The sequence below is a fragment of the Eurypyga helias genome, unplaced genomic scaffold (genome assembly GCF_000690775.1).
Source record: "Eurypyga helias isolate BGI_N326 unplaced genomic scaffold, ASM69077v1 scaffold2113, whole genome shotgun sequence".
Taxonomy (NCBI): domain Eukaryota; kingdom Metazoa; phylum Chordata; class Aves; order Eurypygiformes; family Eurypygidae; genus Eurypyga; species Eurypyga helias.
This window is the reverse complement of record NW_010239013.1, coordinates 1-25,418: the sequence shown is the minus strand read 5'-3', so window position 1 is coordinate 25,418 and position 25,418 is coordinate 1. Positions and strand designations below refer to the sequence as shown.

Genomic DNA, 25,418 nt, shown 5'->3' with positions numbered 1-25,418 from the left:
TCCCGCCTGGGGCCGTGGAGCAGCCCAGCAGGTATCCAGCACCAGTTACTGGAGCCCAGGGCTTGCGGCAAACCAGGGAACACCCTAAACTGGCAGTCGTGGTGCACCTCAAGGACGTCAGATCAAGTCTGCACCGTACCTAAGGAAAACATGGGGGCTTTTTGGGTTTTTTTTGGTTTTTAAGGGGTTTGGTTGGGGTTTTTTTGAAGCACAGTATAATAACAGCATGTATTCAAGTACCAGCCAGAAAGAGAAACCAGGGAAAGGCCATGGTGTAACCGGAGCTAACAGTGCAAAATGTATACAGCAGAACCTCCCACTCAGTGATACGATTGTCACTACATGCTTCTGCCAAGGCAAGGCTGTATTGGGTTTGCGTAGCGAGGTCTGGGTAGCAGGGGGGGCTTCTGTGAAAAGCTGCTAGAAGACCCCGCTGTGTCCGATAGAGCCAATGAGAAACGTCTCCAAGATGTACCCGCCGCTGGCCAAGGCCAAGCCAATCGCAGTCATATCGTCTCAGTGACAGCATGTTTGAGGAGGGGAAAAAATCCCCCGAGAGAGTAGAGTCTTGCAGACAGATAGAGAGAGAGCAAGATGTGAGAGAGAGAACTCTGCAGACACCAAGGTCAGTGGAGAAGGAGGAGAAGGTGCTCCAAAGGCTGGAGTGGAGGTTTCCCTGCAGCCCATGATGAAAACCATGGTGAGTCCTTCCAACCATGGTGGGTCACGGGGGAGCAGAGACCCACCTGCAGCCCGGGGATGACCCCATGCTGGAGTAGGGGGATCCCCGAAGCAGGCCATGACCCTGTGGGAAGCCTGTGCTGCAGCAGGCTCCTGGCAGGACCTGTGGCCCTGTGGGAGGGACCCCACATGGGAGCAGGGGAAAAGTGTGTTAAAACAGTTATTTTCATCTTTACCTACCTTCTATTTCTAAGTAATCCTAAATCTCTTCTTTCATTAGCACAGCTATATCCAATGAATTTTGTCTACAGTGCAAAGGGGTTCTGCTGTGTATAATCATAATCTCCTTACTGAGCCAAAACTGTTGTAATCTCATTATATATCCAGGATGCCAACTCCTGTACTTACCACTACGCCTGTCTTGAAAAGGAGGTAATGGACCGTCTGTGTCACATCTGCAGCGTGCATTAGGTTGTGATACGGATTTTTGTGTTTGCTGTAGCCAACCTCCAGAGCCTCCACAAAGGACACCAGGGCAGAAATGGGGATCTGAGTAAAGCAGCACAGAATTAAAAACAAAATCACCTTTATTGGCTAACATTCTGAGGGGACCTCATATCTTATTTTGATAAAAGGTCCCAAACAACAGTTTGTAGTTCACAAATAACATGCTAAAACATCCTAAAGAGGCACAAGGGAGGGTGAGAATAAATCCAGGTTGCTTCCTCAAACTGCCTTTGCTGTCCCTGATTATGTCATGGATGAATCCTTCCCACACATAAACACACAAGTAAGCACACTACGAAATGCCACCTGGAAGACACATGCAGCACGAAAAGTAACAGGGAGCACTGCATTGATTGCCCCTGCAGAAATATTTCTAATTAGGCCACAAGCATCTGTCTGCTCCCCTCACAACCCACTGGAATATATCTCTGCTTTACTATTCACATTCAAGATTTTCTAAGGAAACACGTCACGTAGCAAGCCTGAGATCCTCTGTGAAAAGGAGTATCGTTTATCTGACCTCTGGCTTTTCATGCAAAATGCAGCCTGCCCATCCCATGGGCTTGCCATGCTTTTCTGACTCTAAGAATAGAACTGTGCATGCTCAAGGAAATGGAATTCAGGGGATTTCTAGCTGCAACACATGCAACCGGCAACACGGTTTTATCTGCCCAAACGACAAATACCCTAAGTGTTCATGTTTCCATAGTTAGAGGAGCACTGTTGTTCTCCTCTCGGGTATGTACCAGAGGAGGAGGCAGTGCTGACCAGTAACCTTCTTCAAACATCTCCCATCAGGCCCAGGCAGCCCTCAAAGCAGTACAGGAGCCAGAGGTCTGTAAACCCTTTTCAGCCAAAGTGACTGCGGACCCCCAGGGAGTGGAATTGCCAATGGGGGAAGGGACAGTGGAGTATTTGGGTGTGGAGAATTGTCAAGATCTGAGAGAATATTTCTGCCATCCCAATTTAAGCCTGTTCAAAGCTGGAGGAAAAGGTATGTCACATCTGTATCTGCAAACTTCTGTTAGAATTATAGAATAGTTGGGGCTGGAAAAAGGTCATCTAGTCCAACCCCTCTTCAATAAGCAGGGACGTCTTCATCTAGACCAGGTTGCCTAGAGTCCCATCCAACCTGACCTTGAATGTTTCCATTTCCAGGGATGGGGCATCTAGCACCTCTCTGGGCAATCCGTTCCAGAGCCTCACCATCCTCATCATAAAGAATTTCTTCCTTGTGTCTAGTCTGTATCTATCCTCTTTTATTTTAAAACCATTACCCCGTGTCCCATTGTAACAGTTCCTATTAAGAAGTTTGTCCCCACCTTTCTTTTTAAGACCCCTTTAAATATTGAAAGGCCACAATAAACTCTCCCCAGACCCTTTTTTTCTTCAGGCTGAACAAACCCAACTCTCTCTGGCTTTCTTCACAGGAGAGGTGCTCCAGCCCTCTGAGCATTTCTGTGGCCTCCTCTGGACCCGCTCCAGCAGGTCCATGCCTTTCCTGTGCTGAGGACTCCAGAGCCGAATGCAGAGTTGCAGGTGGGGTCTCACCAGAGCAGAGTAGAGGGGCAGAATCACCTCCCTTGACCTGCTGGCCATGCTTCTTTTCATGAATTAGAATCTGAATCCAAGCTCTCCTTTTTAGCCTGCACGCTTGAGAGTCCTGTGAACCTTAGGAGAATGACACCATCACTCCCACAGGATCAAATGAAGGATTTCCCATGGATTTCATGGGTAAGCCTGTTTGGAACCCTGTCTACTTCACCGTGCTCTATTGCAATTAAATGCACTACTCAAACAACATTTGGTCCTGCTCACTGGGGAAAGTGCAGTGTCCATGAAGCCTTCAAACAGCACTAAAATTGCATTTTGAATGGAACAAAGCAGGACGAGAGGGAAGTTGAACAAAATCCAAGATGGAAGAAGCGAGCCATCTTCTAACTACTGACCTTGAATCGGTTGATCAGATCATAGCGTGTGAGAAGTTCATAGAAAATGAATTTCAGTGCATGATCCCCACTGGCATCGTTCAGTGCAAATACGTCAAAGGACCACTTGTCGACATTCTGCAGGAGTGGGTAGAAAAGACATAGATAATGTGGTCGTCCCTTTTACAGTGATAGTTCAATTTCATTCACTTTACATCTACAAATGGAGAGTTAGAGTGACGATGCAAGTGCAGAGCTTTTTTTAACTTCTTCAATTCCATTTAACCCATGCAGAGTCTAATTTACTCGTCCCTATTGTATGATTGGTGTTTAAGAAGCTTCCATTAAGAACATCCATCTCAGAACTGGACGTTCCTGAAAGCCTATGAACCTTTCTCCTCTCCTCCTAGCAACAGAGAGAGTTATAGCTAGAGGAATGATGTACAGATCAACCACGCAGCTGCGTCTGGCACAAGACCAGCTCTCAATCTCTCTTGCCTGCTGAGAACTTTGATGTACTTCCCACAGGGATTTATCCAAATGACTCTCCTTAAACCACATGTTAAAGATTGACAACTGTACACTGAGGTTTCCCTCCACTTTCGAGCTCTGCTGCAGGTTACCTCCCCTTTCCCTGTGGCACTTCCACCGAGAAAGAAAGATGACTACATTTCACACAGGCATATGCACAGCTGCTCTCGGTGCAAGAGGGGGGGTTGGCTAGACATCATGCTGGGTACTGCCAAGGATTAGTGTCCATCTAAAAATCTGCCGTCTATTTTAGCAATACTAAAACCGTTAAATTACAATTATCTACTAAGCTCCTAAAGCCCAATCCACCTCTGTTGTTTGCTGTCATGGTCATGGTCTGGGTAAGGAGCTGACCAAGTCAGATGCGAAGGACAGTGACCTTTACCTGCCTTGCGGTCGGTCGCCCATACATCAGCACAGCTACAGGGCTTCTGCTGGCCTGAACGAGACCAACGTAATGTCTCTCTCCAGCACGGGCTGATGCCAACCACCTTGTTCCCTGCATAGTGCTGGTTACACAGCTGAGAAGCCTCTTGTGGAAGTACAGTCCAGAGAAAGGCTAACGAGTGAATGAATAATCAAGGATGCTAAAGATTCAGCTCTTCTTTCCCCTATGCCAGTAAATCACTTGCTCAGCGGTTGATATCACAAGCTGTGTGGAGCCCACACACTGAAGGCAGGGTCAAGCTTCTGCAGAGATGATTTGTGGCCCAAGTCAAAAAAAAGCAATCATAAATTGCAGCTTTTCAAAACTTTCAGTGGGCATTGGACACGAAAAACAATGAAGAGAGGAAAAAGCTCCACCAAGAAAACACCTTTTGAAGCCCTTGTACAAGCTTAGAAGATGGGCGAGAAAAATAATGCCCAAAGCATCCACTCAGTCAGGTTTAAGTATTTTCCTGTTTTTTCAGTGGTTTTGTTTTGTAATCACTTATCTCAGTCAATGAAGCAAATTAATTTAACACATGCACACATATAAATTTACTTTTGGGTCCTGCAGCACTGAAAATAATGTCTCCAGTATGCTGAATTTTAATTCACTGTAAGGCAATCTAATCTTATTTCTACAGTAGGGGTTTGTTCCTTCATATTTTTTTCCTGTAATTGATGTTGTGCTCTTGCGGCAGATAAAATTTACCAAATGGTGAAATTGCAGAATAGTACATCAGATTTGTTCTCCTGCAGAAATAACGGCTAATGACGTAGACAATAAGTTTCACAGTAGAGCTGTTTAGATGTTTCTGAGTGAGAAAGCCTTGCTCTTGTCAAGTCAACAGAAGTTTTGCTATTGACAATAATGACAGCAGCTTTTTACCCTGAATAACCAGGGGGAAAAAGCCTCTTAACAAAAGCATGAAAGTGTCACAGATGGCTTAGAGGCTTGCAGCAACACCAGTTATGCTTTGAAAACTAGTGGATTTTATGACCTTAACAAAAATTGAACACAGAAGTGACCCCTCTAATGGGGAGAGATCTAAAGGGAGGCAGAAATTCATGGATGTCTTGTGACGGAGGAGAAAAACTGTTCCTCCTCCCTAAGGAGAACAGGAGAAGCAAGGGATGAGAAACTTCCTGTGCTACACATGTCTCTAGGTCACTGGCCCTGTAGCCTCAGCTGGTGTCACCAGCTGCCTTAATATCACATATACCCGCTGTGATGTAACTACAAATAGATCCAAGGTGTCTTATTTCCCAGTCCTGCGTCCTTATTACTTAGCCATTGCTCCACTGCCTGGGGGAACCTAGAGATTAAGTGAAACACCAGTTCTTCCTAAACGCTCATTTTCCTGCATTTCTCTCTGTCCTTAATCTCAGAGACTTGATTTGTTTTATAAACTAATAAGCAGATGCAGTGATAGATGTTATTCTGCCCAACGTTACTGCAAGGTCTGACATTTTGCAGCTGCAGATGAGCAGAAGTCTATGCTGCAGCCACTGTAAGTGACTACAGGTTCTGTGTTCATCACCTCTGTATTAGCCAGCCCAGAAAACACTGCCGTGACAGAGGGGGCATCAGAAAAGGCTGAAAAAATTCACTTCTAAAGCAGCTAATTACTTTAGCAGCTAGTTAATGTGAAGTTCTTTCTCTACACTGCTGAACAGCAGATCACCCCAAATGAGTAGGTAAATTAACATACTTATTCAAACATGTCTGTGTGAATGGTATCCACAGCCCCTGTTCAAATGAGAAACAAGGCTGATGGCAACAGGTCTTACGTCATCACAGTCGTGTCGTGCAGAAAAGCAACATGCTACTTCAGTAGAAAAACCAGCATCCAGTATATAGATATGTGGAGAGATGCTGTGCAGTCAATTAAAAAAATTGCCTACCTTCTCATCCACCGAAAAAGTGAGAGCGATTATACCCCTAGGACTTGCACTGCTACCACTCAACCTGCATTTTTTTCAGAACCTGCAGCATTTCATTATTTTATTAAAAACAGCTTCATTTTGCCAAGCTGATTCCACAGCTTTGGGTTACTCAGTGCATACATCCTGTTGGCCATGGCAGCAAAAAGAGAGCACGTAGTTCAAAAATAAGCAAGTTTTGACAATATGTCATCTCAATCCTCGTCCTTATTAGGACATCCTCCGAGGAGAATGCTGATTAAGGCAATCCAGAACATCTGAAGAGATGAGTGCAGCACAACCCTTCTGCACGCTTAAACCATCAGCTCATTTCACAGAGCACACCAAGCCATCAGGTAGCTGTAAGTTTTCTTTACCTGGCTTTACTAAACTGAAGCAAGCAACAAAATGTACCTTTTTCTATTAAGGGGATGCAGCTGAGAAATTTAGATTAAGTATTATTTCAAAGACAGAAGGCTTCCTCAAAACAAGTAACTCAATATTACTTGATATTTCAGGCATATCCACTACCAACCCCAAGGCCATCCAGGCAAAGTCATGTTGTTTTTCCAACAATTTTGGAAAAAAAATACATCCAAGAATGCACAGTGGCCAAATGGGCTTTATTTCACCCTGAGCAAAATTAGTCAGTGCCTTTGTCGCTACTGACGTGTCTTAACTTCCTCTAGCATGATCAGTCCTCTTCGTGACCCTTATCATCTAAAAACATAAAAAGAGAAGAGGGACTGTGTAAGGTATAAGTCAGATGAGAGTAGCTGATGGGTCTTGGATTGCCTCGTTACTGCTGATCTCAGGAGAAGAGGTACCACTGCAGAAATGTTCCCTCATAAGCTGGCTCTGGGCTGTAGCTGTAAAAGCACAAAGACTTTAGATCCCATTTGCAGGAATGAAGCTAACACGTGTCAACCTGCACTTGGAAAAAGGTGTGGATGTATGCTGTGATTCTGTAAACAAAAGGCATGTCTGATCATTCTTCCTGCATGCAACGGACCTTCTGCAATTCCTCCACATCTTCTGATGAGTTGTCCTATCCAAACGAAAAAGGATTCAGTACCCTAACTGCAGGTCTTTCCAGCGTGGAGCAGAGCAGAAAGACTGCTTCATGAGCTTTACGCGTCATGTCCCTGAGCACTGCCCCACTGCATCCCCTTTAACCACCACTGCACTGCACTGCACGGCACGGCACAGCTGTACCACGTGCAACCTGAAAAGCTGCTGTGTAGGCAGCCGGTTGCAAACTGCTGTTTGTAGTCTTGGTAATTCCTGCCTAGAGCAAGAAACTTGCAATGTTCCCATGGATTGAAGCTTATTTTTTTCAGACTACTTCTGACTAACGAGTTTTCCTCTGAAACCTCAAAACTCATAAAAGGGTCATTATTCCTAAACTGTCTGTCACCTTGAAGACCTGAAGCTGAGCAATGCAAGAAACTCCCTTCACTCACATCAACTGATCCTTTTGTTTCTCCACCTCTCTCCACCTGTGTTTTTTTTCTTCCCTGTAGGAGGCAGTGATTGATTCCAGCATGTTTCCAAGTCCTGGGTTTAATCAATGTAACCTAGACAGAGCCGTAACCTTCACAATCTGAAAATGGCCACAGCCTTGAACTCTATTCTTTCCTTTATTGAAAGGCCAGTCCCTTAGGCCACTAAACGACTGATGTATGTGAGCTAAACTAGATGTCAGAGAGGAGGAAAGGGCAAGTATGAAGACCCCCTTATCGAGTCAAATATTGCAGCGTTATCTCGATGCTTTGTACATAAATCCCCCCAACCCCTTTTCATTGGGATTACCTTTAGCACTCCGATTACGGCCGGTGGGTAGCTCAAACCGACCATATTTGACGTCCGTCTGTACATTCTACCAAGATAAAATAGATACGACAACGCATAAATAAACTAAACTAAACAAACAAAAATCATAAGGCAGCAGACCATTACAGGAGACCTTATTTAGCCCAGAAAATCCTAACTGCAATTTGGAGGTTTTTTCCTCCCTTCTTGTTCCCAACTTGCACAATATTCTTCACACCATTCTTACCGCGTAGCCTAACTTGGCGCTACACGCTCCCCAGCATCTCACAGCTTGGTTACCTGGCAGGACATCACAGAGAATCTGGACATATCATGTCTCCATCAGAGGGAAAAGGCTACAGTCAACTAAAACCAGACGTCCCCCATTTTTCACTGCAGGTAACCAGACTGCTCTTTCAGCTCCCTTAGCCCCTGCCAGTCCACATGCAAGGTGGTTCTGAAGGTACTTCAGAAATCCTCTGTTGTCTGCAACAGATCAACTCGAGTTCGGTACAGCTGTTACTTTTGTCTGCATTTTTTTTTTAAGATTAGTATATAATCTTTTGGGTGTTTGAGGTATGTGTGCCTGAGGGAGAGCGAGAGAAAGAATAAGGCGATAATTAACACCTGCAACCACATTAAACAAAGCACTAACGTATGTAGCAGATTTTAAACCTGCTTTCAGGCCAAACTGTGTTTAACAGGCTTGGTGAATGCAGAAACACTGCTACAGCTAAAGTACCTTCCTGCAGGTCACCCTTCTTTGCACTTAAGCCAGCTCTGAAATGATGCTGTGTGAAGTCTTGCTTCACTTCCCCTTTTCTTTGTCAGCTTTTGCATTCAGACCTCAAAGAAGTCAGCCCCCTTTGGAGAATTAGATTAACCCAGGCCCCACATTACAGAATGTCTTAACCCCTCCTCCCTCCAGTCAGGAGCCCCATAGCCTTCTCTTAAGTGACAATTCAGGCCAAGCCCCTCTCCCTCAGCTCAGGAGTGCCACAACCCTCCTCTGGTGCCATATCGTGTCTGAACTCTTCCTCCTCTGGGCCACAGTGGTCCAGATCAGCTGGAAAACAGCCTTTTGCAGCCATGTCTCTGCGGTTCATTCACCTCCTTGTTGAGCAAGTCCCCCACTGAGGGTGAAGGTCAATTCACAAACGCCCTGTCAAACCTAGGAGAAACCTGTTCCGAGGACAAAGGACAGGTTTAGTCTTATCACTGTTCGCTGCCACTCTCAACACAGAGAGAAAGAAATGGCCTACAGACGTGCCAGAGGAGGCTTCTGTGTGTGTGTGGCTTGTGGTCCACCCTCTGAAAGACCCAACCTCCTGCACAGCGGGATGGGAGGCTGTCACTGAGATTCTGATGAACAGGAAAAGGCGCTCTGCTTTTCCATTCCCCACCAGAGTTCTTCTGCAGAGAGCTGGGACCTGCTGTTTTTCACGCTGCCCAAAGCCTGCTGACAGTTTCACCTGCGCCAGCCCTCCTTCTAGAGCTTGAAGGAAGAACGTCACTCGGTAAGAAAAGCTAAGACTGGAAAGTGAGTCCAAATTGAAATGATTAAATGTTTTAATGGATTCAGAAAGTGACGTCAGTTTTAGCAGTAGGTTCTGATGCAAATCACAACAGAGAAGGCTGAGAAGACTCAATGTTTTATTTTTTTAATCCTCCCTGATCACAGTTTTCACATCAGACTTGGTTTATAGTTCATTCCAGTACTATGATACAGGGTTTTCTTCTGTTTCTTAGCAGTTCTTCCTAAGAAATCCTACATCCCAGAGGTAAAAGAGGCAAGGGAGGGCTTGCTTTCAGCTGACTGAATTTTAAAAGTTGTCACTTGACCTAGGGCTATGCAGAGGTGCACGTCCCCTGTCAGAATTATTCCAACAATACTATTACATCTGTACTATGCTAAGAACAGATCAGTATGTGCTGTTTCAGCCTGCAATCTATCACTTACTCACAGGTTTCAAGGTTCTACCCAGACCTGTGTGGAAACATCACTAGAAGCATATTAAGAGTCTTCATTCAATACAACAGGCACAATCTGCACTACCTGGGCAGCTACTAGAACAAAAGCAGTTACGTGTTCCTTTACCTTTCCACAAATATCCCAGCTTGTACTGCATGGACAATACTCCTGAACCTGGGCTTTTCTTCCGTCCTTTTGAGCATCATCCCCATTTGCCGCGTGAAGGTAGAAGCCAACCAGTCCCGGACCTCCGAGGGCACAGAGTCGGACTGGATGTCACTGAGCTCATCTTCTGTGTCCAGTAAACGCCTAGAAGGGGGCGGAAAAAAAATGGGTAAACAGACTCCCTTGGAGACCACTGCACCATTATTAACAAACAAGAAACTCACATATATTATAATTAAAGCAGATGTTAAAAGTCTTTGGTTTGTCAGCCCTAATGGAATACAACTGTACTTCAACTAATTGTTTATTCTCCTGTACAGTTAAACGTCAGGTTGTGAAACTCACTACTAGGCCGACAAACAAGAAGTAGCAGCATGTGAAGCACAGCTACACAAACATCCACTGACTTCTCCTCTTCAGTCTGTCCATATTCCTGACCTTTCTGCCCTTCAGAGTTCACTTATGGCCATGTCTAACGTCCCAGTCAGTGTCATACGGTCCTTCCCTTTCCCATTCTGGTCATCTGACGTGAGGTTACAAGTGCATTCGGCACTGGGGAAATGGCATGGAACAGAGGGAGCAACTCCTCTGCAATGTCTAACCAGTCTACCATGACCTGGAGTGAATGTTTTTTTTTATTTCAAAGACTTGATACAAGTGAAGAGATTTAACACTATTCAAAAGGAATAGAGGAGTAGGGATTTAGAAACTTTCAGAAAAAGTGGGACACAATTATTACGAAAACATTTCTCCAAGAGAATATATATTAAATTCATGATTGCTTTTGATCTCCTCCCCTGCCCCAGGAAACTTAGAGAAGCTTTTAGACCCAGGACTGAAGATCTGCTCTACATAGAATACAGTATTTTAATGATTAAAAGCATATTGTCTGTGAGTAATAAATCTTGGCTAAAAAAATCCTTCCTAACTGACGTGTATATTACAACTGTGTGTTATTGGTACCAGATACAAGAAGAGTGCTGATGTCTGTCCTTAACTCACCTGGTTTCGTCAATGTAGACTGACTCAAGAACAGTCGCAGCATATTCCAAATTCTTCTTTAGGTCTACAACCGAAGCTTCCCCTCTCTCTAACTGCTTCACCAAAGACCGCAATCTGGAGAGAAGGAAAGCAGAAATCTGATTAGTATAAAAGAGAGAGAGGGTTGAGAGTGAGCGTCCGTTCAAAACCGGACCCACCATGAGACCCAATATACGTGATTGGCAGGTGAAAACTTCTGGAAGTCTAAAAGGTTCTTTAAGCCAGATACAAGAAATCAACAAGTCACTTTTCAAGGATCAGTCACAGTGATGCCAGGCAAACGCCACATCATATTTAGGCTCAAATAAGGCAGCGAGTTACAACTGTCTCCTACTTATGCTGAAATAAGTTAAAATAGGTATGGCTTGGAATTTAACACAGAAGCTAAGAGAGGGCGATTTTACTCCAGCCATAAGAAAGGAAGTAACTTCTTCAGTAGTATCTGTTGACATAGGTCGACCATTTATGATGAATGGTGAACACCCACATGCAAAATTGTGTTAATTTGGAAATACTACTGCAGAAATACTGCACAAGGTCAGGAAATGCTCTGTTTTTCACTAGAACAAGAGGTCACCCTTAGACTATCCCCCACCTATATTAAACAGAACTCATGCCAGCTTTTTTATCAGGTTGTTGTTATTATTGTGAGGGGAGAGGAGAGAGACTTTCTGAAAACAGAAATCTGTGCAGAAAATGTTTTGTGTGTCAAAGACAATTAATATATCTGTGGAATTTTCATTTGTCTTTTCCTCTCCTTCACTCTACTTTCTGTGGCAAATTAGAAAAATAAAAATGGAAGACAAAGGAGAAGAAAATGTGAAAAGAAAGAGTAAAATCTAAATATTTTAAACAACCCAAGAATATGCTTACAATGAGAAAATTATCATTCCTTTAAAAGGACAATGGGATAAAAATTTCGTATGTTAAAACATTTTTGTTAATGTCTTTATCCCTGTCAAAAAGCAGTCAGACATTCAAATATACATTTAACAGTGTAGCAGAAATCACAAGTTAATTTGTCCTGTTCAAGGTGCAGAAATGTAGAGGAGTTCGATATTTAGATATCTATCAGTTAGATATAAGTGTAGAGGAGTCAGAGGATTTAGTTATCACCTAAAATTTGTCTTCTACTTAGGAGATGACTCTTCCTCAGCTTTTTGTGTAGTCCATGGAGAACAATGACCTTTCCCACAGGGTAATTCAGGGCAAGAGCCCAATAAAGGTGCCTGCTCTCACTTCATTAACCGTAGTGGGATCCCAACCTCCTACAGCAGACATGTGCATGAAGTTCTTACAGATGAAGTGTCTGTGTTCCCTTGGCACCACAGTGCCCCTCTGGCACCAGTGCTTTCAGGAGAAAACAAGTCTCCCTGGGGCTGTATTTCATGGCAGAGCTGTGGAGTGGCCAGTCTATCCATATGCACTGCACCAACAGCTCATTCCAGATGGGTTTCCTTCCCCCTGCCTTTCCCCACATAAAAAGTCAGGCTGTGGAGATTAAAAATCATTAAAAACATCAACTGTTCCTCTGGCTAAGTCACATAAACGCCACTCCTTCTGACAGTGGTACTGCTGACACACAGCTACGTATTTAGCTTTACAAAGAATCCGCAGTAAGAGGTGGATGCTCCATCTCGAGGCAGATTAACTCATCCTCTCATCAGCGGTCAAAACCCAAAAGTACTGTTCAATACTTCATTCCTGATGTGAGAGTGGAGATGGGAAGGTCAGTGATGTACAAATACACCGAACACAACACTTCTCGTCTCTGTAAGCCAGCATTCAACTATGCCAGCATGTTTCCCTCCAGCCCTGGAGTCCAGCTCAGGGAATCCATGGAGCACCCTCAGCCCCGTGGAAGAAGAAACGAGGTTGGTGCTCCCATGCCTCTCTTCAGTGTTACTGCACCAGCAGGCACAAGCAGCAACACGTTGTGTTTGAGGAGCAGAGCCAGGAAAGGGGCGGCCCAACCTTTCAGGATGATTCCAGCCTCAGGAGGCACACGCAGAAGAGGAATTCACCTCCTCCCTAGAACCAAATCATCAATCCCTTCTACCCGTTCCCAGCTTTACCATTGCCAGTGCAGGAGGGAAGGAAGAAAAAAAACACAATCAAGTTTGTTTGTTTGTTTGTTTTGCAGGAGGAACATTATTTTTGGCTCTTCCTGACGTTTATTTCATTGATTTAAGTACCCGGCAGCTCGATGCCACAAGTCATTCAAAATTCATGTTCAATAATAGCACAGTGAGTAACGGTTGCTTCGTGGCACCAACATTCATCACCGAGGAGGATTATGCAGAGTACTGCAAGCATCGATCATTTGGAAAAACAGAAGTACAGTTGTTAGAATAAAACCTTGTCACAAGATCAGCTGCTCTCGTGTGAAAAAAAAATCACACTGCCTTTGTCTTACCATCCCTTATCGGTAACTATTCCTGATTCATTGAGTCACAGCAGCTGCTGCCAGTTACCTGCACTAAATAAGAAGCAGGTGATAGGTTGTCTTTAATGCATTCCATGTATCTCTATTTTTTTTGAAATAGTCCTAAATGCAATCATGAAGTTAAGGCCAGGCTGTCCCACTGAAGGGCATCCAGAAAAATTTATTAGCTGAAAAATTGTGTTTCAGGCTGGCTGAAGTAATGCTGGAATTCAATCAAATTCACCAAACCATTTTGACTGAAATGAAAACATTAACACAAACTTCGACCATGTTTTATTTTTAGGAGCTTGTATTAAAGCAGTGGAAGCAGAGAGGAAGATGCTGACTTCCTATCTTCACCCCAGTCATGGCCCAAGGGAGTAGGGTTCAGCCACTGCACCATTTCACAGGGAAACGCTCAGCCTGCCAGGCTACTGACTAAAAGAAACATACTGACATAATTATCATCATCAGTTTAAGGAACCCAGCTCATCATTTATGCTGCTTTTATTGTAACTGCCTGTTTGGTATGAACAAAACACTTTTTTCAACCAAGGCATGTTTTGTTCTGTTCTAAGAAGTTCATTATAGAATGATCAAAGCCTAAATTTTCATTGTTTCTTTTTTTTTGGTTTTTTTTCCTCCCTTTCCTGTCAAGTTCAGAACTAAAGATTTGCACAGATCTGCCAGACCTAGTTCCACTGAACCTCATGGAGCTAGCTGCAGGAGAAGCAGCCAATTCCCGTGCGTAAGGAATCTCAGGCCAGAAGGAAGGTGTTAACTGGTTCTAACATTAAGCTGCCTTAAGACCATGGCACATGCCACAAACGAGCCAGGCTGTAGGGCAGCCAAAAGTTTCTGGGATTACGGTCATCAGCACAGCAGGTACAAAGAACCGGTTGTTCACGCAGCATTAGCACTACATCTAGTTGTTTAATTATATTACGATACAGCTAATGCCCTTCTCAGTGAGATTTCCAAGGGAAGCTATTCCTTCAGTCTGTAAATTCTCTGTGAACATGTGCCAAACGTTATGGAAAAAGGCTGAGAGCCTTTGTTCTACTCGTACTTATTTCACATTTGAGTCCTCAGAATAATCCCGCAACTGCCCGAAGAAAAAGCCTAGTCCCGAGCAATCCTATGCATGCCAACGTCCTCTGACCTCACAGGGAGCTCAAGTAGGTGGAAAATCTTGGAAAAGGGCCAATTCCAGCATCCGGCCCTTCCAAGGGAAATCGGTATGCACCCACCATAAACACCCTGAGGGTATCAGCAAATATCCCCACTGAAGGCCGTAGAGCAATGCATTGGTGCAAAGCGTGCAGTGGGGTCCTCAGCCAAGGAGAGGGGTTATCCAACGCGTGCCCTGTTCCACGGCCCCGCTCCCGCTCTTTTTAGTGTTTCCCTGAAGGACCAGCTATGGTAAGACTCAGGGAGAGAGAAAGCAGGTGACTAGAAACCGGGCAACTGAACTCAGCCCATGAACGTTACACAGCTCAAAGACCCAAAGCCACTCTACATCCAAACTGAGTAACAGGGAAAAGGGAAGCTGTTTGCAGCGTGTTCTTGAAATAAGCGCCCCAAGCATTCTCCTCTCTGTTAAAAATAAAACAGGATCTGTGTACAAATATTTATCTCCTTAGCTAAAGAGCTGCCTTTTATCCTGTCATTTTTTCTTTTTAAAAATAGCATTACATATCACTGCAGAGGAGATTAACACCACTCCAGCGTGGACAGCAGTCAGCTCCAGTTGACATGCAAAGCACATGCATTCCCTGAATACCTGGGGCAAGTTCCGCCAACCGGTGTAGAGCCTGCAGAGCTGCCCGGCTAGTCTCCAAGTTTACCTTCAAAGCTTCATGACTGTGACCCACCACACATTTTCAACAGCACAACCCACATCTCCTCCTCCGAGAATCATTCTCATACCACTGGGCCAGGCGGGAACAAAGTGGAAGATCCCAGAGCTAGATAGACTGTGGTGATAGACTGTGGGAATCATCTTTTGATAGGTCAGTCCTAAAGAACGGCTCGGTGGGAGAAAGGAGTTGTGCTCTAGACCACAAAATCCCAAGTGGATTATCTGTCTGGGTTGTGAGTTCAAAAGTTTGCTGTAGGTATGGGTTGGAGTGAGTTATTCAACGTTCCCTGTCTCCCACCTGAGGAGGAGGAGCGGAAAGTAGATGTGGTCCACACGACACCAAGAAAAGGCTTTTGATTTGTATTTCTGCAAAATATGAAAATGTTCTGAAAAACGTGAAGAGATATGAGCAACATCAGAACTTCTCCTACCCTCACTAGCAGTGACACAGCTACCCAAAGGGAGTTACCGGCTTCCCGGCACCATAACCCCAGGATGGTGTGTCATTCCTACCTCCTTTCAAAGACATACGTGGTTTATAACACGCAAACGGAGAAAACCTTTTCAAAGCACTGACTCATCCCACAGCTCCAGCCATACGTGGGAATGTCCCTTCCCAACTCTTCTGTGAGACTTTGTTGTCAAGGACGTTTTTTACGGAGACCTGCGTTTTATGGACGCCTGACAAAAACGGGCGTATGTAGCACCAAAACATCAGGCTTCATGTCATGCTGGTTTCGTATCCCAGGAGAGACTCTGTTCTTGCTATTCCTCAAGTTTCCAAAGCTTTGGAATCAACTTTTAAAACCGAAGTCAAAGTTTCCTTAAGTGGAGAATATCCCACTGCGTTCAATGCCATGCTGACACCGAACTCCACACGCAAACAGTTTGAGGGTTCCCCGTAAACATAAAGGATCCTGTAACGTACTCTGTAAGAAATGGGGTTTGCTCACGTGGCCTATCCCTAACCTGATGAGGTAACTTTGTGCTGTTGAGGCATTTCCTTCAGGCTCAAATGTCACCCGCTTTCAGTGGAAGTGGGCATACTTGTGAAAGTGTTGCAGTTACGTACTGGATAGGAATGTAAGCTGCTACAGCCATTTAAGAAATAATTTCTACTAATCTTGCCATGATTAATGTTTAGATACATAAAATTTTCCCTAAATATTGTCAGCACTGATTTCAGTACAGGACACTGCTCACAGTCCTGCTCATCACAGAGGTTCATGAGCAACAACCGGCACACACTGAGATCGACCCCAGTTACGGTAAGGTCCTTCATGAGTTTTCTGCAGACAAGAAGAACATTATTACAATTAGACCTTAGTGTGGAACACTTTCAGCAAAGCCTTGTCACTCTGACTCTGGGGGCAGGAGTAAGAGGCACCTTCTGCTATCAGTCTGTGTTTGTGTGGCTTTTGTTAGTCAAATCCCCCTTACGTAATTAAACCCCAAGAGAATGGTTTCAAAGACAGCTCATTTATGATAAGATTCTGTTGATAGCCAGCTCAAATTGCTTTAAAAAAAAAAATCAAAATAAATAAATAAAATCAACCAAAAGCTTTAGAAGTCAACAAAATAATAATCAGATGTAGACCTGATTGCATAAATGCCAGCTTCTGCTTAGAGACAGAAAAAGACAACGGGTCGCTCCTACAGGCTGGAAAGTTTTTAACCTAAAGACAAAATCCTGCCTTCTGGTCCATAGTACATTCCTAACCCTTCTCTGGAAAACCACCACAACTACTGGTAGGAAATTCCTTAGGAAGTTTGAGAACAGATGTTCACTGTGCAGTAAACCACATCCCTATTCAAAAATAGCTACCCAGAAATAGGTGTGCATCTGCCATCTCACCGTAACATGCAAACTCCATCAATCTGATATTCCGGAGACAGATCCGAGTTAGGGAGCACGTGCAGGGCAGCTAAGCAGGGAGCACACAGGTCTGCCAGACGCCCCCTGACAGCATCTGCCTGCCTGCCAGGGCGCACAGAAGCTGCAAAGCGAGTGCACAGGGTATGTAACGCTGCCCAGAAGCGTCCGGAGCGGGATGAACGCGGTGACGCGGCACAACCCACGCCTTCAGTTGTTTCAGCTGGGTGGACAGACGCCTGCACAGTCGGCACCGCAGACCCTTTGATGCTCCACTCAGGCAGTGGCTTGGTGGGAAGGGCACAGCACACACAGAAAGGAATCCAGGAGCTCACCGCATGTTTTCACCCCGGTCAGCAGGCACCATTCATTCCACAGTCTGCCACATCTCAGCCTAAAGGCTCTGCGTATACACCACGTGTGAACCACCGGGGAAGAGACCCAACGGAGAAAGCCAGCTCCAGCAGTAACCCTCAAAACACAACCCAAAAGAGAGTAACTGGTGGCCTGTGACCCAACGGATTTGTAATAGGCTTGATAGCTATCTTCTGTCACCGCTTTTGTACAGAAAAACACGAGTGACGACATCCAGAGGAAGAAAAAATGTGTTTGCAAGGAGAAATCACTGAAACAGAGCATTGCTGCACTGGCACTTTTCATCAGAAGGCATTACAAGTAATTTTGCAAGTAACTGTTTTGCCTTCCTCATTTTTCCTGAAATACCCTTTTTCCTTTGAATAAAAATTAAGAAAAATGGAAGCAATCAGTTAATTTTGTATTATTTAGAAGCATGAAAATGCAACAGTGATAAATTCAGTGGTCTTGGCAGGACGGTGAACAGGTTGTTTTGACACCCCTTAAAGTCAAATAAGCTTTTCACCAAATTAGCCAACTACAAGCAAAATCGAATGTAGCTTACGTTTTCACTTCACAGACATAAATTACTTCATGCCCATTACAGGAAGGGAAGTCATGTGCCCCAAAACAGCAGCAAACTTTGGCTTAGCAGAGGATTTTCATAAACCAACAGCCTAAGCAACTCCTCAGCACCAAGTCTCTGAACTACCCTTGTCTCCATCGCTGGCCGCTGAAAACTTCTGACGGGCCATTCTCTCCTGACCCGCCAACACTCTCCTCCTCCTCAGGTTGTGAACTCTGGGAACCGAGTCTGAAAACTTCAGCAGTGAAGAGCCTCAACGCGGGAAAAATTTTGATGTCAGTGTCTTTGGTGATGAGGTCACTGGAAGGCTTGATTCTGGGTCTTTTTTCATTCAAGTCAACCACCTCACCTCACACTACCCTGTTACAGAAACCAGGCACACGGATGCTCATGTGAGTCACTGGAGATGGACAGCCAGGATGAGTCATCTTCAAAAGCTGCCTGACATACTATTTCCTCGGGAAAGGGTGCACTGCCTTCTTGGGGTGCCTTCCTTGCCCCACTAGCAACAGAAATGAGCCAAAAGATGAGCTTAGGCCGTCACTGCGGTTTCAAACAGCTAACATGAGGTGAGGTGACTTTTTCCACTGAATAAATCGAGGGCTGCATGAGAGTAAATTTCAGATGTGGAAGAGAAAGGAACACAGCTATATTCTGCTTTCACACCCAGACACCTTCTACCTGGTGTTTCCCAACGTAAGCTTTCCTTTTGGTGGACTACTTCTTTTTGGGATGCTAGCGTGAGTTAGTTTTTTGGGGAAACCACAGGACTGCTGAACTTGTTGAAAATGAGATCCAAAGACAGCAAATGAAGTCTACCAGAATTGAGTCTTTCCCAATCACTGGTACCTTTTATAAAGAATGACCTCAGTTATAACGTCAGCCACAAATCTAACCATTTTTAATTTGCATCTTTAAAAATAGGTACCTGAAATGAACCACCTAATTTGGCATATGAGGCAATGAACACATACTGTCAGTTTAGTGTTGATGCATCCAATGACACACCGCCTTTTGTTTTCCACAGAGGGAATCTTTTCCTTTGAAACCACAATTATCACATCTCTGGGTGCCTGAACAAGGTCATTCTTCCAAACGATGCTAGCAGACTGCTCTGTGCAGATCTGAGTGTCAAAGCCCCATGCTGACTCCCTACCTTATGCTCACTGCAGAGATGGGGGACAAGTTCAACTGAGAATTTCAAAATAGTTCATTGTAACCTTAGTTCTTCCCCATCTGTTCCCATTAAAACATCGACGGGCAGAACGGTTTGCGATTAGCTCATTCCTTCCCGTTCCTAAAATGAGTGAGGTTCCAGAGCAGCTTTGGGGAACCCACAGGGCAGTCAGGCGAGTGCGGATCAGAGCCCGCAAGCAGGGTGAAGGTCAGGCAGGAATACACCCTGCCTGCTCCTCAGAAATGAGCGGCAAGCCAAGGCAGGAGAAGTGGTTCCCGGGCTGCTCCCCTTCAGACTGCCTTCAGCCACCGCCGCCTCCAGAGGCATGGAAGACGACCCCATCTCCCTTCTGTCCCACCAGCCGTGGCCAGAGACAGGCACAGATCAATGGCAAATTCCCCTGTGACCTCAATGCTCTTCCCAGGGTTTGGCCAACCTCTGCTTACTCTAGCAGACTCCTAAGTTCCTCTAGGTCCTGGGGGCAGCTGCACCCTCCTGAAGCCATCATCACTGACCCCACAAGAGGCAGGCCAGCTGACATTAGCCAAAGATTTCGGGCTACCTATCAATGTGGATTCAGAATGCTTTTTTTTTTTTTCCCCCACAAATGGCACATTTTACACAGCTGCTCGGTTAAATTTTTGCTTTGATCAAAGGTAACTCATCGATAAAACATTTCACATTTTGCTTTATTCTAAATTGGCATAAATGGCAAATACTCAGATTTCTGGTTAAAAACGTCAACAATCTCCTTTACATTTAAAGGCTTCTACTGTTCCTTGGTAGATTTTGGATACCAGGCACTGAGGTTTTAGACACATTTAAGATGTGGATCCTCACTTTTCTGCTTCTAATTTCCATTCAGGACAACACAGTCACCAGGAATATTACAGAGCCAATTGATTGACATTAGTTATGCAGCTGATCTGCTGGTGTAAAACACAGAAAAATGAGCTGAGCCAGTACTAAAATTTTACTTATCACCGTATTAAAGCTCTGCGGTGCACTTTTTGTAGCCTGAAGTAATCCCTCTGAAAGTTCAGGAGTTCACCACGCTTCTCTGCTAATACCAGCATGTGCCTTTGTGAGTTCAGATACTTAATATGCCCCTTCTCAATATACAATTTACTCTTTCAACAAATACTGTTAAAAGCAAGCTGTTGTTCTCCTAAAACCCACAAAGGCTGCATTAAACTGCGAAATCATGTCCCTCTTGGTGGCTGTACGTTGGCCAGTCTATACTTCTACAAAAGAAGCCCATCCTTGCTACCCTTAATTATCTTTATTTCGAGGGAAGCATTCCCAAAGCCAGTAGTAAACATTCCCTGACTTTCACCAAATGCTGGAAAACCAAGGCTGTTGTCAACTTCCAGCTGCACATGGGGAAAGTGTTGAGGTAGGGATTTACTACGCTGGGAATTTTTAGGTATCTGGGCACTATCAAGAGAATCACAGTCCTTGGAGAAAAACGGCAAGAAGAGGCAATTACAAAATGAAAGCTGGAGGTTACCCAGACAGAAACTGCTACAAAAAATAGGTCAGATTTTTTTTGCCACGATTTTTTTGGAATGTCATTATTGAGAATACTTCTCCACAGCAATTTTTATTGATACCCTGGAAGTTTGTACTTTGCGCTACAGACTTCTTCCTTGCCCGATGACCAGCCTAGCTAACAGACCCAGGTGTACTGTGGCTAACCACTACCAGCCTTTCAAACCTGCGTGTTTGCCAATATGCACAGGAACTGGGTGTACCCCAAAACCACAATCTGGCTGCTGCAGCACTGATGGCTAAACTAAGTTCAGGCGAATGGAAATTTCTGAGCCATGCACATTTCTCCAAGACTACACGTCCCATTGAGAAATAAACCCCAAAAGGGTATGCAAGCATCCCCCAAAGCCCAACCTAAGAACGCATCATGCACTTTTGCTTGGTGGAATCTTAGCTCCTTGTTTTAATTGCAGTAACTCACCTCTCCTTTACTGAGCCATAAAAAAGCAGCTGGAATGGCCCCTCCAGCTGGTACACATTCCCAATTGCAAATGTTATCGAAAAACCTCAATGTTCCACAAAATACATATTCAGCAACCAGATGGGTCAAAAGTGCAACTAGCCAAATTTGGAGCACCAGCTCGGGAAATGACCTCTGGGGGTAAAGAAACTTTTGAAATGAATGGCCCGTTCATTGTACTACGAAACAGATGAGCAGGGAGAAATGCAACAATGCAAAGTCTGCACTAAAAATTGTGAAAAGAAAACTGTGTGCAGCTGACAAAATGGTAGATTTTAGGAAACGCTTTCCATTCATGGCTGTTCGTGTAAGAAGGAAAAAACCCACCAATGGGGATTTCCTGCGCGCACGCAACGGAACACAAACAAAGCCCTTCAAAAGCATCTGTTTGAAATAACCCAAGGTTAGAAAGAGCAGCAGCACTAAAAATGTCTTTGAACAGAGATAATAAGAAAAAGCTGCAACAAAGAACAACAGGAAACTTAAAGGCCATTTATTAAAATAAACTCCTCATGTATATCATTATCGTGTTCAAGGGCACATGCCGCTGTTCCCTGCCTGCACTGCTGGATTCCGCATGCCACGCAGGAGTGTTATCAGCCTGCATGGATCTGCAGCCCAGTCAGCTTGGTTTCCTGTTGTAGAGGCACTGAGCTTTTAAACATCACTGCTTAAGAAAATGAGGCTGATTCAACCTGTCTTTCCATCTCTAGAGACCACTGAAACTGTCACTCAATTTCAAACGACGCCGAAGAGATTTCTAAAACATTAAGTCAGTACCCATGGCATGACAATAATGGCCAATGCACATGCCCAAACCCTCAATGAGGAAAGAGCAGCATAACCTCTCCACGGTGTCAGACAACAAAGAACCTGAAGAGAGCCTCAGCTCCAACACAGAAGAAACCCGACTTCAGGAGTGCCACACTTGCAACGTTAAAAGGCTCAGGGGGAGTATAGTACGGTCACTCCTCCCTCCCTCTCCGCACCTGGACGAAACCAGGCTACCCAAGTCAACCTACGTGCCAGGTTCACACATTTGAAAACAGATAAAGAAGGAACGGTAGAGAACTTTCCCCCATATTTGGAAATTTGCTTTGAAAAGCTGCCTCTAAAATTACTGCTGACAAACAGAAAGGCTGAGAAAAATCATAAAATGCCAACAAAAGTTCTGCTGCCAGAAAAACTGCCCACAGAATTCACGTTCATGGATTAAAACTAAGGGGGGGGGACACACACGACTGTTGTTGAATATTGTGTTGTTTTGGCTTAGGATTTACACAGGTCGAGTCATAACTGATGCTCTGGAAGTACACCAAAAATATTCCATTTCATATGGTATCCCTCAGCTTCGACCCACATAACATGACTGATACAAGCTCCTGGAGTTTCTTTCCTACGGAAACATCGCTCACTTTCCAAATTACAAAAGTACAAAGTCACATTTGCAATATTTTCCATCTTTGACGCTTTTTCTAAAACTGTCTAAGATGAGATGCACAGGAATTCAAACACTGGAGCAGAAAGAGAGCTAGCCCCGTAACCACTAACATGAAGTAACTGTTGAGGAGGAAAAAAGGAAAAAAGTGAATAAAAACAAAGCAACAAACTTCAGCGAATTTAAACAAACTTGTAATACTTCTCTACCCTTTGCAGTGTTGAACAACCTCTGTAAAATAAGACTTTGTTAACATTCTAGGAGGTAACTAGTCAAGAAAAAGCTCTTTGTAAACATTCAGCCTTACACTCTTGGTAGCATCAGGGGCGTGTGCACAGTGAACACATGAGAAAACGTTATCTGAGACTCAAAGGAAGAGCGCTACATAGGCCTTTCTCAAGTGGTGTTGGGAAGGAAGAGGCTAAAAGCCATGCCTGCGCTCTTCCCAGAACAATTTGAAAAGGGGCAGCAAACCATGTGTGGAAGCCCAGAATTAACTACAAGCCAGACACAAATCCCAATTTCTTTACTTAGAAAAGCACTCTGGAAATAGTTTCTCCCCTAGCCCTCGCATCCCTTCGGATGAGCTCTTTCCCAACTGTTTCTTACAGATGGAAAACTCCAGCTACAGTATTTTACTTCAACTTACCAAAGGCCCTTGCGGGACTGCTGAGTTTCTGTAGGGCATTACCAGACAGCACTACATAAGCACTTGGAATACTTCCGACACAGCACGCTTGGGATTCAGGTTCACTGTCAGTGTGGTCTCATTGACTTACAAATTACAGTCAGGATACATATTTCCCTGAACAAAAAACCAAATTTTTTTCAAGGGAGAAAGTGGTGGGTTATGCTCAGCAAGACCAGGACTTTCTCTTCAAAAAAACCACAGGGGTTGCACCCCTGTCTTTATTTCACTGTGTTAAGTTAGTGTACCCTGATCATCTTCAGGGAAACATACTCTTTTTTCCTGTGAGGAGTGCAACAGCACTGAAAAACCACAAAACAGAGGCTCCTGTGAAGGCACTAGCACAGGCAGATTACGTATCACATCCCAGCCCAGTGGCCACGGGCCAAGAGAATCACCAGCTGCCAATAAATATTTAAGTTAATAATTCATAGTCCAGTAGGGAGCAGCATGAAGCATGCTAAGGTAGTGTTCAAACTCTGAATTCTGAACAAAATCTTCGTGAAATTACACCCTGGGATGCTTTTTTTGTATTTTTGTGCCACCGTGGAACCCACTGCAATACTGATTCTATCATCAGGGCATGCTTCCTTCCTATGTAGGGAATTTGTACCGAGTATCATTTACATCTTGCTGCATCCATCTTATAAAGTTGGAATGTATTGGTAAGGAAAAGAAAATTAAGAAAGAGGGTAAACATTTGCTGGTGATACCCCCAGAAAGTAACTGCCCTGAGTAAACAATACAGGACGGCATTCCCCAGCGCCACACGGCTTCAGCTGTACACGGACTCCGCGGAGCCCTCAGAGCACGCCATCTGCTTCCTCAAAGGTGGGTCGGTAAAAGCAATGGCGGAGGTCATTTTTGAAACCCACAAATTGTGGGGAGAAGCACGGGATTTAAACAGAAGTCAGAGGTATTGATTCAGGGAACGTCACAGACAAACAGGCAGAGGTGCAAGCTGCGGGGTAGCTGCCTCTTCTGGGAGTTGAGACAACGTCAAATCACTGCAGACACAAAGTTCACCACAGCTGAGGGGACACAAACATGAAGATACAGATTCTGTAATGAAAACCTGGCAGCAATCTGGCAAAGCTTTAGGCATAAAGCTTTACATCTTGATGTAAAGACGGAATTTTAAAACACTGCGCTGCCTAAAGAAGCATAAACGCCTCTTTTCTCCAACTGCTTCCTTACGAGTGCATGTTCTTCAGCTTAAGGATAGGTGAGCTTCCCGCTGGTCTCTCCCACCACTTGTTGCCACCTGAATCAATAGCCTTGGGGCGCTGCATCTAGACTGGGGTCCTGTAATTTTTATTCTCAGACTTCCCTTCCTGTCCAGCTCCTCTCCCACCTTATCATCCGCTTTATACCGCCAGCGCAGCGGCAATGATCAGAAGTCCAAAAGTCCCCAGGTCCTGTTTGGCTCCTACATGACGTGCTTACGTGCCAAATAGGAGGCCGAGGGGCCTTTGATGGAGGGAAACACGAAAACCAGAGTGCGTGCACCATCCCGTGGGAGCTTCACGGTGCTGTCACTGTTCCAGTGTCCCAGCGCATTCTGCCAGTAGGCCAAAATGCCTCAGGACAGGACCCAACGTTTCTTCCAAATGCTGAGTGTTCTTGGACCTAAGGTGGGAGCTGCAACATAGCCTGGGGACTGGCTGTGTGACTCAAGTCAGCAGTGTCTCAACACAACCGTACTACGGGCAAAAAACGTCCTGACCTTAGTCTACAAAGGGAGGACAAAGGCAAAGGTGGGCACGAGCAGCTACCTGGAGTCAATCCTCACCACTGCCAATGCCAACCATCTGACTCTGTGACCCATGGCCAGGAGATACTGTTCCTGGTTCAGTATTTTCAGTCGTTGTCTTTCACCTCTGGCACTTGTCAAGGTGGGAGTTTCACTTCTCTAAATTTTGCACCCAAACATGTGTACAGCAGACACTTTAGAACAGCAGGACAGAGCAATGCACAGAACTGAGAAAAATTCCAGGAAAGAGAAAAATACACCAAAAG

The 25,418-nt window shown here is 44.7% G+C and overlaps 1 protein-coding gene across 1 annotated transcript; it reads right to left on the bottom strand.

The window, feature by feature from the left end:
- Window positions 1–1,089: 1,089 nt before the first annotated feature.
- Window positions 1,090–18,254, bottom strand: LOC104506875 (calcium/calmodulin-dependent 3',5'-cyclic nucleotide phosphodiesterase 1C-like; the record flags this gene model as incomplete). Its single annotated transcript, XM_010147989.1, has 9 exons — window positions 18,212–18,254; window positions 17,128–17,269; window positions 16,462–16,561; window positions 15,571–15,638; window positions 10,948–11,061; window positions 9,907–10,089; window positions 7,809–7,875; window positions 3,138–3,254; window positions 1,090–1,230 (listed from the first exon to the last, which is right to left on the bottom strand). Coding segments are annotated over exons 1-9 (975 nt in total), but the record flags the coding sequence as incomplete, so codon positions are not given.
- Window positions 18,255–25,418: the final 7,164 nt, after the last annotated feature.